The sequence below is a fragment of the Triturus cristatus genome, chromosome 5_2 (genome assembly GCF_964204655.1).
Source record: "Triturus cristatus chromosome 5_2, aTriCri1.1, whole genome shotgun sequence".
Classification (NCBI taxonomy): domain Eukaryota; kingdom Metazoa; phylum Chordata; class Amphibia; order Caudata; family Salamandridae; genus Triturus; species Triturus cristatus.
This window is the reverse complement of record NC_140588.1, coordinates 350,117,959-350,131,734: the sequence shown is the minus strand read 5'-3', so window position 1 is coordinate 350,131,734 and position 13,776 is coordinate 350,117,959. Positions and strand designations below refer to the sequence as shown.

General features: G+C 44.1%; 1 protein-coding gene across 6 annotated transcripts in view; it reads right to left on the bottom strand.

Annotated features, from left to right (window-relative positions):
- EXOC2 (exocyst complex component 2) overlaps positions 1–13,776 on the bottom strand; it is a 1,204,847-nt gene that overhangs the window by 265,544 nt on the left and 925,527 nt on the right. For all 6 annotated transcript variants that reach the window (XM_085607146.1, XM_085607144.1, XM_085607148.1 and 3 more), the window contains one exon: positions 2,899–3,040. In XM_085607146.1, coding sequence (XP_085463272.1) covers positions 2,899–3,040 — 142 coding nt within the window. The remainder of the gene's footprint in view (positions 1–2,898; positions 3,041–13,776) is intronic.

Sequence of the window (13,776 nt, the reverse complement as noted above, 5' to 3'; positions counted from 1 at the left end):
GCCCACTCAAAAATGCGGTGCATGGCCTTGTAAAATTCTTTAATTTGAGTGGGATTGCTCCAGCTCCTGAAAAGGGAGGGAGACGCAAAGTCGAGCCTGGCTACGGCTCCGCAGAACCGTGCCCAGAGCATCAGTGCTCCTTACATCATTCGTCGACGGATGACAGTCAAGGCAAAGATGAAGTCTGTTTGCACTTCTTCTTGTGCCTCTTCCCGAGTGTCCCAAAGACCTTGAGTGGGATGAAGAGGACTTGGGGCTCTTAGAGCGGTCCTGCAACCTCCTCTTTTTCAATCGGAACTGGGACCTCTGCGGAGTCTCCCTGGATGGTGTTGACTGCCGGGCTGCAAAAAGCTTCATAGCCCGCTCCCGCAAGACTTCGAAGTCGTAGCCCGACAGTCCAAGCACAACTTCAAATCATGATCGCGCTTGAGACACCAGAGACAGACGAGGTGGGGGTCGATAACCAACATCATGCGGTGATGGGCACCGCACTGTTCAAACCCAGTCTTCCTCGAAGACATCCTCGCACACAATTTTGGAAAAAATTCTGAAGTTGACAAAAAGGGCCTGCCAAAAAGCAACAGAGGGGTAGCTCCTCCCCGATTGGCGCTCAACTGGCACAGAAAGGAAAGAACATATGTACGTGCGCCAGGGTGGCAAATATATAGGTTACTGCGACACCGACTATGTCACGCTGAGCCGAATGGAGCCACCCGACAGCACGTACAAGGGTTGTTGCTCAAGCAAAAGTTTCTGGATCCAGCCTGACGCCTGGGAAATTCAAAGGTAATGAATTTGCAGCTTGAAGTCTCTATCCGAGATGAGGAAATATGCATCCTGCAGGTCCAGTACTACCACCCAGTCTCTTGGATCGAGGGCAGATAGAATTTTGTCCTGGGTGAGCATCTTGAAATTTTCTTCCTTGAGGAAGAAGTTCAGAGTGCAAAGATTTGGGATAGGATGAAGGTCTCCAACCTTCTTCAATATCAGAAAGTGAAGAGTAACAACCAGCCCTGATTTCAGAAATCGGTACCCTTCTTATTAATTCCTTGGCCAAGAGAACTAGAACTTCTGCTTAGAGTATACCTGGGAGATGTTATATTGTGATTGGTATGTCTAGAGAAAAGGAAAGAAAGAGTTGGGCGTAACCTTGTTCGGCAATCTAGAGCATCCATTGATCCAGGGAGGTAAAAGATGATCCGACCTACAACTGGTTAATCGTGTGTTACCAAGGTTAAATCCAAGTGGTTTTGCGACAGCTGAAGAAGGTGGTGATGGGGCTTGGGTAGATCGTTGCCCCTCGGAACCCAAACACCTTTGAACAGCTCCCTGACCTTGTCCCTTAAGGGATTGTGAGGACTGTTCTGGCTGAGAGGAAAACTGTTTTTGACTTCACTAAAAAATCCTTCCAAACCCTCAAATAGGGCACTGTTTATGGGGAAGATACCTAGTTGGTAGCACTAAGCCCGAAGAGTGGGCAGTGTGCCTTACTGTCCTTGAACCCTTCAATGGCTGAATCCGTTTTTGCTCCAAACAGCCAAGAGCTGTCAAAAGGCATGTCCATAAGTGACTGTTGGACATCTGTGGAGAACCCTGTTGACCAAATCCATGCGAGGTCTCTACTCTACCTAAAGATTCAGCAGTGTCTAAACTTGACTTTATTGAAATGTTTGCAGCATCCAGCTGTTCCAAAATCAACCACTGTAGGATTTGGCAGACTTTGACAGAGACACCAGTAGGACTTTTTCACTTTGTTTCATAAGGTGCGTGAGTATCTCCACAGGAGACATGAGGTATTTACTGACTTGGCACACGTCGATCATGACTTCAAATCATGAACAAAGACAAGACACCAAAGGCAGATGTCATGAGGATCTGTAACCGACATTTGTTGAGTATAATCTTTACATGGTTTAAACCCTGTGGGTTTAGGTGACATTATCTGCACACCATTGTAAATATAGAGGGAAAAGCAAAATCTCATGAATGATGGATGAAGCTCCTGATTCACCCCAGTTGGAGTGGAAAGAAAGTAAACAACGTCAGAGCAAGCAGGTGGTGTATATATACTGGTCCCAACATCACATTCACACGGGCCACAGCGGCACGAGACAGAATGACGCCACCCATTGACGCGGGAGGGAATTGTTATGCCAAAATTTCCAGATCCAGTCTGATGCCCGAAGGTGAATAATCTACAGTTATAAGTCTCTATCAGAAGATTACACATTTAGAATAACACTGAGTGCCTAAAATTTATTACGTTTGAGCAGCTGTCTTGATTTGGTAGGAGGCCAGAGTTATAAGGCCCAGCAGGGAGTCAGCTGTAAGCCTTACAACTGTGTTTTATGACTATGGGGACAGAAAGATTTATACACTCCTACCTGTCCAGACCAGGCTGATGGCTGACAGGTCTTGGTAACATGATTGGAATTTTGGTCCTCATCGTTCTGAGAAGAAATGTGGCTAAGTAGCTTCTGTTGACCGTGGAAACACAAACTGCCTCAGAGCTCACTCACCCACAAGTCATGTAGGACATCTGGTTTCCTTCCTCTGATAGCCCTTATACTAAGATAGGGTAATATATATGTGTTCAATACAAGTCTGCACATGCTGTGCACACACTTCACGATTGGCAATTATATGTTGTGGATAACCCCATCCATGGCCCATTGCGTGTACCTGCTCTTCACAAAAAAAAAATTCTATCGACACCCCTGGATACAACATCAATCTGAAACATTCAAAGGGTGGGAAAGCAGAGCTCATATCAGAGAAGACAGTAGGACAGTATACAATTTACCGAGAAAAATGTTAAACCACCATCACGTCTAACCCCACAATGCAATCAGTATGAGTAAATGAGAATGCAACAGGTCAAAAACAACAAATTTTTACCTGTTGGAGTAAGGCAATCTTTCCAATCGAAATATCCTGCATAAATGCCAGGTTCTAGAGATCCCACAATTGGGTCTGCCTTTAACTCAATGTACATTTCAAACAGTCGAGTGTCTAGTTCTTTTATAGATTCTGCGCTGACCTAGGAAAAAAATGGACATTATAATTAGCCAGCATACCACAGAAACCAACTGGTCTTACTCCCTAGCCCACCTCCCTACACATGTCTTTACAGATTGCAGGAGGCTGGCTTAGTATAAGGTGCTCACTTATGTAAGTGTAGCACCCTGCACTACTCCAGGCAACTCTTACGGTGATTTTAGTGGTCTTAGACAACCTTAGAAAGCTCTCTAAGTGGTAGGTGTGGAGAGCAGCCTTCAGGCGTAGTCCAGAAGGAGTGTAAAGCATTTTGTTTTACCACATCTTAATCTTATAGGTATAGGTTAAGTGAAAAAGAACCACACAGTGTATTTATAAAAATAGCTATTTATTATAAGACACTCACTAACACACAAGGATATGTCCTACCCGGAGATACAACACAATGCACTTAATACTTTTCAATAAAAACAGGTACGTAGCATGAGTACACAGTAGTCGCCCGGAGGGAAACCAAACCATATACTAAAAAATAGTGATGTGATTTGCGACTCGAGTCAAGACTGTACCCAAGAGACGTAGAAATGTTGGGGACCCAAGGAACCACCCAAGGTAAGTACCCAGTAACCCCACGGAGGCCGTGTGCAGTGTGGGAAAACAACTGCGTACTCAATTTAAGTCAATGGGTAAGTCGCAGATGCAATTTTAAAGAAGAAGGACCCTTCCCAGTGGACCCTGAAGAAACCCAGTGGAAGACAGAAGATTGGAGAGCCACCCCACCCGTGGATAGCCTAGGAACCAGGATACCTACACCAGGGAAGCTAGGTGCATAGGTGTGAAGTGGCGTTGAAAATCGTCAAACTCAATGGAAGACTTCAGGAAGATGCCACTGTTGAAGAAGGGGAAAGTGCCCGGTGGAACCCAAATGTGGATTCAAGTTGAGAAGGACCTGCAAGCAGAGGGGACAGAGTCAATGCCACTCAGGAGTGACCAGAAGGCAGAGGAGACGAATGCCTACCGATGTTGGATAATGCAGGAGAGTTGACTATGACCTTGGCGCGGCAATTGTGGGGACCAGGCAACGGTGTGGAAGACCAAGGCCAATTCACAAGCTGTCCCACGACGGATGACCACAGCTGAAGAGTTGGTGTCCGGCTGGAGCACCAACTACCCTTGGCAACTGCAAACAACGTGTCAAGCGAAAAAGGTGCAGAATTAGGACCAGCAAGGTCCAAGTGACTCACCACAAGCAGAGGAGTAATGGTAGGCCCGAGCAATCAGGGGAGCCCACTGGAGTAAAAAAAGACACTCGAGAGGACCCACAGAGCGGAGGAACAGGCTTCGCAAGAGGACCTCTAGCAGCTCACCAAAGATACAGGCCCACGGTGCAAGAGATGCTGTGAGGACAAAGATCTTGGTCGTTGGAGATGATTGAGGCTGGAGCTTCTTTGAGCATGAAAATATTTGGTGAAGAGAGCCAACAAGCCTTGGCAATGGCAAGTTGACGCGGTTCACAGGGGTTTGGTCCTGCGGTGCTGATGAGGGATACTGGCCTCAAACTCTGTGAGAAGACAGTGCAGGCCTCGAGGGAGTTGTAGAACCACCACCTGTGTTGCGGAGCCTTTTGGAGTCTGTGGGAGCCCAGGAACAGCAGACTGATCAGCTTGCTTACGGTGCCTGCAGATGCAGGGAAGTGACTCCTTCACTTCAAGGGAGATTCCTCCAGATGTCTTGGATGTCCACAGGCCTTGGAAGGATCCTGTATGGAGCATAGGCACGGACGTTGGAGAAGACTAACAGGACAAAAAGAAAAGGAGCAGCAGGAGTCTTCCAAGTTGCGGCCTCGGAGCCCAGAGGGATGTCCAGCGAATTCCAGAGTGCCCAGACGGTCGAAGATGAAGTGGTGTCTTGATCTGAATCTTGTCCCACAACTAAACTAGGGACCCACCCACAGGTAAGCCGTTAAATACCCTAAGGAAAGGGTTGGGACGATTCAGGAGTCTCACCTAGAGGCGGGTCCAGATATTGGGGAGGATACTCCCATGTCCTTTGTCCAGTTTCGTGCCACAGCAGGAGCCAAAGGTTCCCTAAACTGGTTTAAACCAAAGTATGCAAGGAGGGCACCAAATGTGCCCTTCAAGCAGTCTCAGTGGCGCTGGCAAGCACCCCCCACCCTACCCCAATACACTAAACCTTGTCTGGGAGATGGTCACACCTCCCTGTGACAGAATATCTTTTGTTTTGCCTTCCACTGCCAGAGCTTTGCTCAGCAGCAGGAGGGCAGAAATATGTCTCTGGTCAGCAGTAGCCCTAGCTTGCAGTCCGGTTCTGGAAGACTGGTACCGGGAGCACTGAGGGCCTCCCGGAGGAGCTTTGCAGTGCATGGAATCACCATTTACAGTGTGGGGGTACGATTACAACATGTTTGATGCCAAACATGACAGCGTTCGTTACAGGCAGTTTAGAGATGGTCATCACGTAATGACTCATTGCCACTCGATGTGTCATAATGGCCGAAGCACTTACAGCCCGGGTGAATGGACTCTGAAGGTTGTAGGGGTATCCCGCTCATGCAGGGGCACCCTCACACTTAAAACCGAGCACCCTGCCTTCACGACTGAAAGGCCTACCTTAGGGGTGACATAGGTTTTAAGTGCAATGACCTTAGACATAAGAACATTTATATCTGTCGTAAGTCGTGCTAGCACCAGCCTACACAGGCTGCAATGGCAATGACATGCTTCAGCCAATGGGAGACCCCTGGTGTACCTCTGCCCTGGGTACCTGGGTACCATATACTAGGGACTTAGAAGGGTACACCAGTAGCCAATCTGGAGTGTACCCAAGTACTCACCATGTCCAGTTTAGGGGAGAAAGCACAGAGGATGGGGTACTGGTTAGCAGGATCCCAACCAGACTAGTCAGAAACAGTATCACATGTAGAAACTAGGGAGCGACCCCACTGGCCAAGAGACAGGGTACCTCAAGTAAGTGTAAAAAAGAAAATTCTCTTGGGAATACATAAAACCACCTTTCATGAAGTGTGTACTGCTATATCATATATACCTCTACCAACATTTGTACTAATCAATCTGAAGGGCACCACACTACCAATCCAAACTCAACCCAGAATTTGAACCCCAAAAATCAACCGCATGTAACAAAATGATAAGAAACTTCAATTCATATAATGCATACAAAGTTTATTCAACGAATACAATCACATTAAAATTATCAACAAGATTATACAATCTCAATAATAAAATACATATAAAAATGTGTATCTATAAAAAGAAAAAACCTGAGAGAAAAAAACGCTACGTGAAATCATTACATTCATCGAAGAACGGTTATTTTCAGTGGGAATCAATTAATAAATATCCATCAGTCTATTGTTTCATCATCAAATTTGACATGAGGTAGTTCCTGGATCTAACCAATTCTGAAAACACAAGCGTCAACGCATTTCGGTGGTAAATGCTTATTGAGATCCCACCTTCATCAGGACAAAAACAATAATATTCTCTATCCGTATTGATTAAAATTTATAAACCTAATTGAAACAAAATAATTGATTAAAACCACAAACCAATACATCTCATAATATTGATAATTATACACATGATATGATTCGTAGTACCCCCCATTACAAAATCCAGTGTATAAAGGAGCCCCTCATAACTTGGGAGCTACCAAGAGAGTCTACAATTATGTTCAAAGGTCAAATTTAGCAAAAAGAGCTTGTTATCAAGCTGTCCACACAGTTGTTTAAGGGGTTCCACCAAACCATCCATTCATAAAGGGCCCTATTTGACAGTCAAACTATTGACATCAGTCAGCGAGTCATATAAATATGAAATATACACAACCAAATCAATCACTCAAAGTACAAGACATGGGAACCCTACAAATATCATTCACCTTAAATATGACATATCACAACATTCACTAACAAAATCATATACTTAAAAAAAAAATGCTCTTTAATGACGATACGTACCACTTATATGGCTTAAGTGGAAACGAGGAGGGTGGACTGATAGCTAACCCTTGTCCAAAGTTGTTTAATAGATTAACGTGGTCCGTAAGATCCACTCTTAGTTGAATCAAGTTTGCACGTCAAATCCTAATTGGGGAACACAGACAAGTGATCAAGGCTGGACCCAGTTCGATGTATAGTGGCAATAAAAGGGATAGAGCATTAAGAGTCCCCCGCTTACCTCGGCCAGTTCATATGTATTTTTTGTATAGGTCTATCAGGATATATCGAGGGAGACTCAGGGCAATATTTGATGTATATTGTGAATGAACATATATCGTGGATGGCACGTGATAGGATCCACCTATAATATCAGCAAATTGTATACATTATATTCAAGATAACCTCCCTATATGTAGATGTTGAATTTATTATTATATTTCAATTAATTTAGTTGTCATTATGCATATTACTGTCCACACTTCATCGGTACTATAATCATGCCGAGACCACAACTGTTAGCCTAAGAGTTTAGTTGCTCATCTGATTACTACAGCAAATGAGACTGTCTTTTCCGCTGAAGGAAAAGGGGGAGAACCCAGCTCCTTGTCATGGAAAGTGTCCAATCCAATTACCTCTTTTAGGTCCAAATATAAACTATCATCATCATATTGCGGCGGCTTCCATCCCCATAATCTCCATCGTCACCCAGACTGGTTGGCTTGGTGCTATTTTGTCTGAATCAGAGGGAACTGGGGCTGGTTGCTTCAGAACTGTTCCAGGGCATGACCTCATTCAAAGTATTGACAGATTTGTTTTGAAGTTGTCCAGCACAATAGGACTGGCATACTCCTCTGTCATGGGGGCCTGCATACAAGTGGCAGCAACTAGTGGAGATTATGGTGCCAAAAGCGGAATTGGCTCCAGATTTGAAGAAGAACCTGAAACAGCTTCAGGAGGCACAGATGGCGAGCCGGACAGATAAGTCACAGGCAAGGTAAATAGAGGCATCCATGGATTTGAGGAGCCCGAAGCAGCGCTACAGGAAGTAAACAAGGTACCAAAGATCCCTAACATTGCTTTTTTGAAAGCCTCAATTTGTTGAGACATTGCTGTAAATTTGGGGTGCATCACGATCAGCTGGGGGCTGGGATTGAGGGCAACCTTGGTGTCCTTGTGCTTACTCAGAGGAAAAGAGGCGAGACTGGGACGAGCCTGCTTGGCATTCCTATGCTTTTTTATGGACTCTGACTTAAGCGATAAAGACCTTATGCCCTGAGACCAAGAACAGGGTCTGTGCTAACGCCTTTGAGCGGAAGAGGGGCTTACCCGACTTCTGACGCTTTTCGGGGACACACCCCTAATTACCAGTGACATACCTCGTGGGAATAGGTCACATACATCTGCTCGTGATAGCCCCTACAAGGTTTAACCCGAGTAGTTGTATGAGGGGATTATTTCACTTCCACACTGGGAAATATTTTTGAGAAAAAAAAACTTGGAACTGATGAGAAAAAGTGAGGTGCTAGCTCAGAATCCATATACGAAGGCGCAGAAAGAAAGGTACTGATGTCTGCGTGCTTCAGTAGCCCCTATATATTATATTCTAAAGATAAGGAATTTGCAGCTAGAAGTATACATCAAAATTTTCAAATTTCAGCACCCCAAAATGGTCAATGAAACCATCCCTCAGCATTACTTATGAGACACTAAGAGAATATGATTTTGTATGCACACCTGGTGAATATTTACACACTGATTCGACTCACATACAACAGCCAACTTTCTATCAGCAATACAATCAATTAAAAATCTTTTGGAAATACAAATTGTCCCATATTGTCCTAGCTGAACGTGTCAGTCTGTCGTACTATATATACTGTCCCAGAGGAATTATCAGACAGCGCATTAATATACAATGGGTTTTTTAAACTCATCTTTATTAAGTTTAAGGGGTGTAAAGATCTGCAGGGAGATCTAAAATCAGTACACTATTTTCTTACACACAAAACAAAACTTACATTTGCACATTGGGCTACCGGTTAAAAAGAAAATCTGAGAAGCTAAACTCTGAGTGGCACTTGGAAGTTAATGTCTTGTCTTAATATGATACAGTGTAATACTTTAACAAACAAAAACAGTCTTAAACTAAAGAAATTTATCATCAAAACTCTTGTGTATTTGTGCTCATATGTGACATATTGAAAAAAGTTCTAAAGGGTACAAGAAGTGCTTGTGATTTAACTCTCTATATACTATATTGAATAAAGTATTTTAGATACCTAATAGGGACATCTGTCTCTTTATGTATTACGTATGGATACATATTATTTCCCTCACATTTACCTGATCGTGCTGCAGAGTACTCCATATCTAGCAATATGCAGTAGCAACAAAATGCTGCTTTTTAAAAAAGAAATCCTAACACAAATAAGGCTGTAACACTGCACTGAATATACATCAATAAAGCTGTACGCCTGCACTGAATATAGTTCATCGGCATCTTTTCGCAGTTACGGATGCTTTGATGTGGAGTGCTTTGGCAAAAGAGGGGAGTAGGAATGTTACATATGTCACAATCAGTGCTCCTTCTATTTATTTTTTTTAGAACACTCCTGGGAAGGTCCAGGGACTTTTACAAGACTGTTGAGGTGAAAGCTTGAGCTTTGTAGACTTGTGCAGAACATATGTTGCAGGCTTCAAGGAGGTGCAGTATTTCTCCATACTTATCAATAAGATTCTCATGAGACTTTTTTTTTTTTAAACACTTTTTATTGAGAACAAAGACAGCAAGCCTGACAAATATATTGACAATGCACAAATGTCTACCATTACCAGTTCATCCATTTCTCTGCCCCCTTCACACACTGCCAATCATCGTTGTTGTCGTCCCCAGTACCGGGAACGTCCCCCACACTCTCATGATACTTTAATTTCCTTGGGACATGGTTTGTTAGATGTGACATTTCTCCATTATCTAAGTTTCAGGTATGCAGCTGATACACAAGGCATACATCCCATTTCCATTTTTGATTTGCTGTTTTCAGACAAGGGGCATTTCAAATCATGGAAGAACAGTGATTAAGCAGAAATCATCACATAAACTATTGTGAAAGCTAAAGGGCATCAAAAGATGTGAACAGGCTCAGAAACCGTCACAATTGGCTGGTAAGAAAACGTTACAAGACTGTGGTACCTAACTTTCTGTTGGATACTCTATATACTTGTAGATTCATCACCCACAGAACATACCCAGGTGTCAGACTGGATCCGAAAACTTCAAAGCTCTCACAACGCTGGTAGGGCACGCTTCCTTCGCATCAAAATCGTTTGTCGCGTTAGGTGTGCAACAGTTTTGTTCCATTTTTTCCAAGCCTTCATGGTAATAGGTAAATTGACTGTTAAAGTGGGATCTTATTAACTTTCCCTGTAACAAATCCATCAAATAGGGAGGCGGCCGGATCGGTGCGGAATCTGGAGGTAGATAAATTATCCACCAGAAAGATCTTTACCGTAGGTAAGTAACTTTTTCTTCTGATGGATACTAAAACTGCAGATTAATCACCTGTAGAACAGATTACACAGCAACACCCTGTTTAAGGAGGAGGGTTGATGGATGGTTAGACAAGGCAATCCTGAAGAACTGATCAGGCAAAGTGTTCGCCCCTACACACTTCAGAGTCAAATCAGTAGAACTTGGCACATTTTTGCTGGGACATGTCGCCACCTTGTAAATCTCTGCTATGGAAATGCCTCTGGCAAGGGCCCTGACTCCTTCTATGTCTTTCTTGGCCACAACATAGCAGGTCTTGATGCAGAGGATGAACCATCTTCAGAGGGTCCAATGCCTTCCTTTTTTTGGTACCTTGGTGCCCAACAGAGTTGGACATCCAGCCTTATGTCCTTGGTGCAGGCTAGAAACTAGTTAACCACCCTCCTGGAATTCAATTAATGCAACTGCTCCTCGTCCTTAGTGGGGTGTGGCAGGGGGTAGAAAGTTAGAAGAGTCACGGACTGACTCAGATGGAATGGAGTCATTACCTTTCACAGGAGAGCAGCCCTAGTTTGCAACACCAACTTGTCAGGAGAAAAATAGGTAAAGGGGGGAGGAGGGGGAACTGATAGCTTGCAATGCATTCACCCGTCTGGCTTATGTAATAGTCACCAAAAACACAGTCTTCATAGTGAACATTCTCAAACGTTAACTATGCACTGGCTCAAATGGAGTCCCCATCAGAAAGGTCAAAACAAAATTAAGGTCCCACTGAGGTACAACAAATGGGTTTGGAAAATACATAATTGTCAACCCCTATTGAAAGCGCATAACAATGGGGGATTTGAAAAGGGATAACAGGTCCGGCAGACAGAAGAATATAAACATATTCCTCAACAGTGCCTACATCACAACCCCTCTGAGGAAGGGATAATGCATATTGCAGGATCTTTGACAACTTGGCCTGAAAGGGATCCACACTATTGTCCACACACCAAGCAACAAAGTTGCTCCCTTTGGCTGAGTAAGAAGATTTAGTTGAGGTGCGACGCACTGACAAAATGACATCAACCACGTCCGGTGGCAGCTGAAAGGAACTCAGATGTCCCCACTCAATCTCAAAGCATGTAGGTGGAGGACATGGAGATCTGGGTGAAGAACCAGTCACCCCGAATGGGAGAGAATCTTCCTTAGACATCTCTGATTTCCCAACAAAACCAAAAAGAAGAAGCCAAGCAAGAGGACTTAATTTACCATCACTCATCTGCACAAGAAGTGACATCACTTTGTTGTTGTCCATGGTACCCTGCGCTCCTCTCCCCTTCCAGGACCTATTCAATAGCATCTGCACTATCAAAGGAAAGCCCATCGGCGCCTATCCACACTAGGACCACAACCAAAGCAAGGAATACGGGTTGCCTCCCTTACCCACTTCTAACCGGACATGCTCCTCCGTGCTCTCAACCGCGGTCTTCGCTCACCGCACTGCACCACACAACATGGAAGGAGCAGTCACATGGGCCTCATGTGCTCTGCCACACCCAGCACCCACCACTCCTGCACCAACTGCACCTAGCACCCCACTAACTCACACAAAGCAGCCATCCACTTACACTCACAAAGACCAAACACCACCAATACAACACACAATGCTTGCATGCATGCTCTTCAACACCCGCTCGCTTACCAAACACGCCATGAGATATGGGACCTACTAAACAACCACGCTCCGGTTCTGCTCTTCCTCACAGAAAATGGATAAACCCAGTTTCTGAACCGGACATCCCCACCGGCTACAATATCAGACCGTCAGCACAAGCCCACAGGTGCAGTTGCCTTCATATTCAAAGCTAACACCAGTTGCACCACCTACATGGACACCCCGCACTAGCTAACAGAAAACCTCACATTCAGATATGTATCAGAGACAACTTTTCCCTGGGTGTAATAGTCATATAGTACTTTCGAAATTATCAGGACCCCTAGAAATAAATCCAATTGAGCCATCACAAGAGTTTTGTGATTCCTTAGCATAACACTTTTTGAAGAAAGTGGAGCAAATATGTCATATTTTACACTAATACCTGCCCAGACAATTGCATTTCAGCCAATGTTGGCTCTTCTGATACCTCTACCTTCTCCAAATTTGAACCAATAACAAATGAGAAGATCACTACTCTTATTCAGCAGACCAAATCAGGCTCTCCCCATGACCCCTTTCCCCCGAACATTTTCAAGCAAGCTCCTGAGATGCTGGCTCCCAGTCTTACCATTATCTTTAATGCCATGTTTGCTCAGGGTACTTTTCTCACCATTTGGAAAAGGGCATCCATTTTGCCACTACTGAAAAGACCCAACCTCGATCCCACTGAACCTAATAACTACAGACTCATCTCTCGTCTTCCTCTACCTGCAAAATTAGTGGAGAAAGTTATGAATGAACAGCTAACTCACTATTTGCAAAACAACAACTATCTAGATGAAACAAAGTTTGGATTGAGGGCAGAACATAGCACGGAATCAGCCCTAATTAAAGCCACAGACGACATCAGAGCAACTCTGGATACAGAGGGAGCCGCTGCTCTGATTTTGCTTGATTTATCGGCAGCTTTTGACACTTTCGATCACAATCTTTTACTAAATCGTCTGAATTCCAGTGGCCTTTCCGACAAGGCGCTTACACTGGTTTCGTCCTTCCTGTCAGGCAGAATACAATCAGTAGCTCTGGGCAGCTACGAGTCGCCTCCTTTTGCCCTCCAGTGGGGAGTCGCACAAGGCTCATCTTTGAGCCCCACACTCTTTAATATTTATGAGTCAGAACTGGAGAAACTTATAAGATCCTACGGACTGACTCTGACATCTTATGCAGATGACACAAATTGTACTGTCGGTATCAAAAAATACTTTACCACCATTGCAAAACTTTAAGGGCTGCTTGCTGGCGGTCAGCTCCTGGATGAGCTCTCACTGTCCGAGACTGAATTCAGACAAAACGGAAGAAGTTATTTTCAGCAATTATTTGCCAAACTGGTCACAGAGTTGGTGGCCGGACGAACTTGGGACGACACCTATCCCAGTTAACAAGGCAAAGAACCGGAGTGTGATTATTGATAATAAACTGAACTTTGAGGCACAGGTTAATGCTGTCTCCTCATCAAGCTTTTTTCTGCTTAAAACAGTAAAGCAAATACTACCTTTTATACCCACGGATAGTAGGAAAACAGTGATTTCTTCTTTGATTCTTTCAAAACAAGATTACTGCAATGGTCTCTATCTTTTTTTTTTTTTTCCTCATATGTCCTCCGTA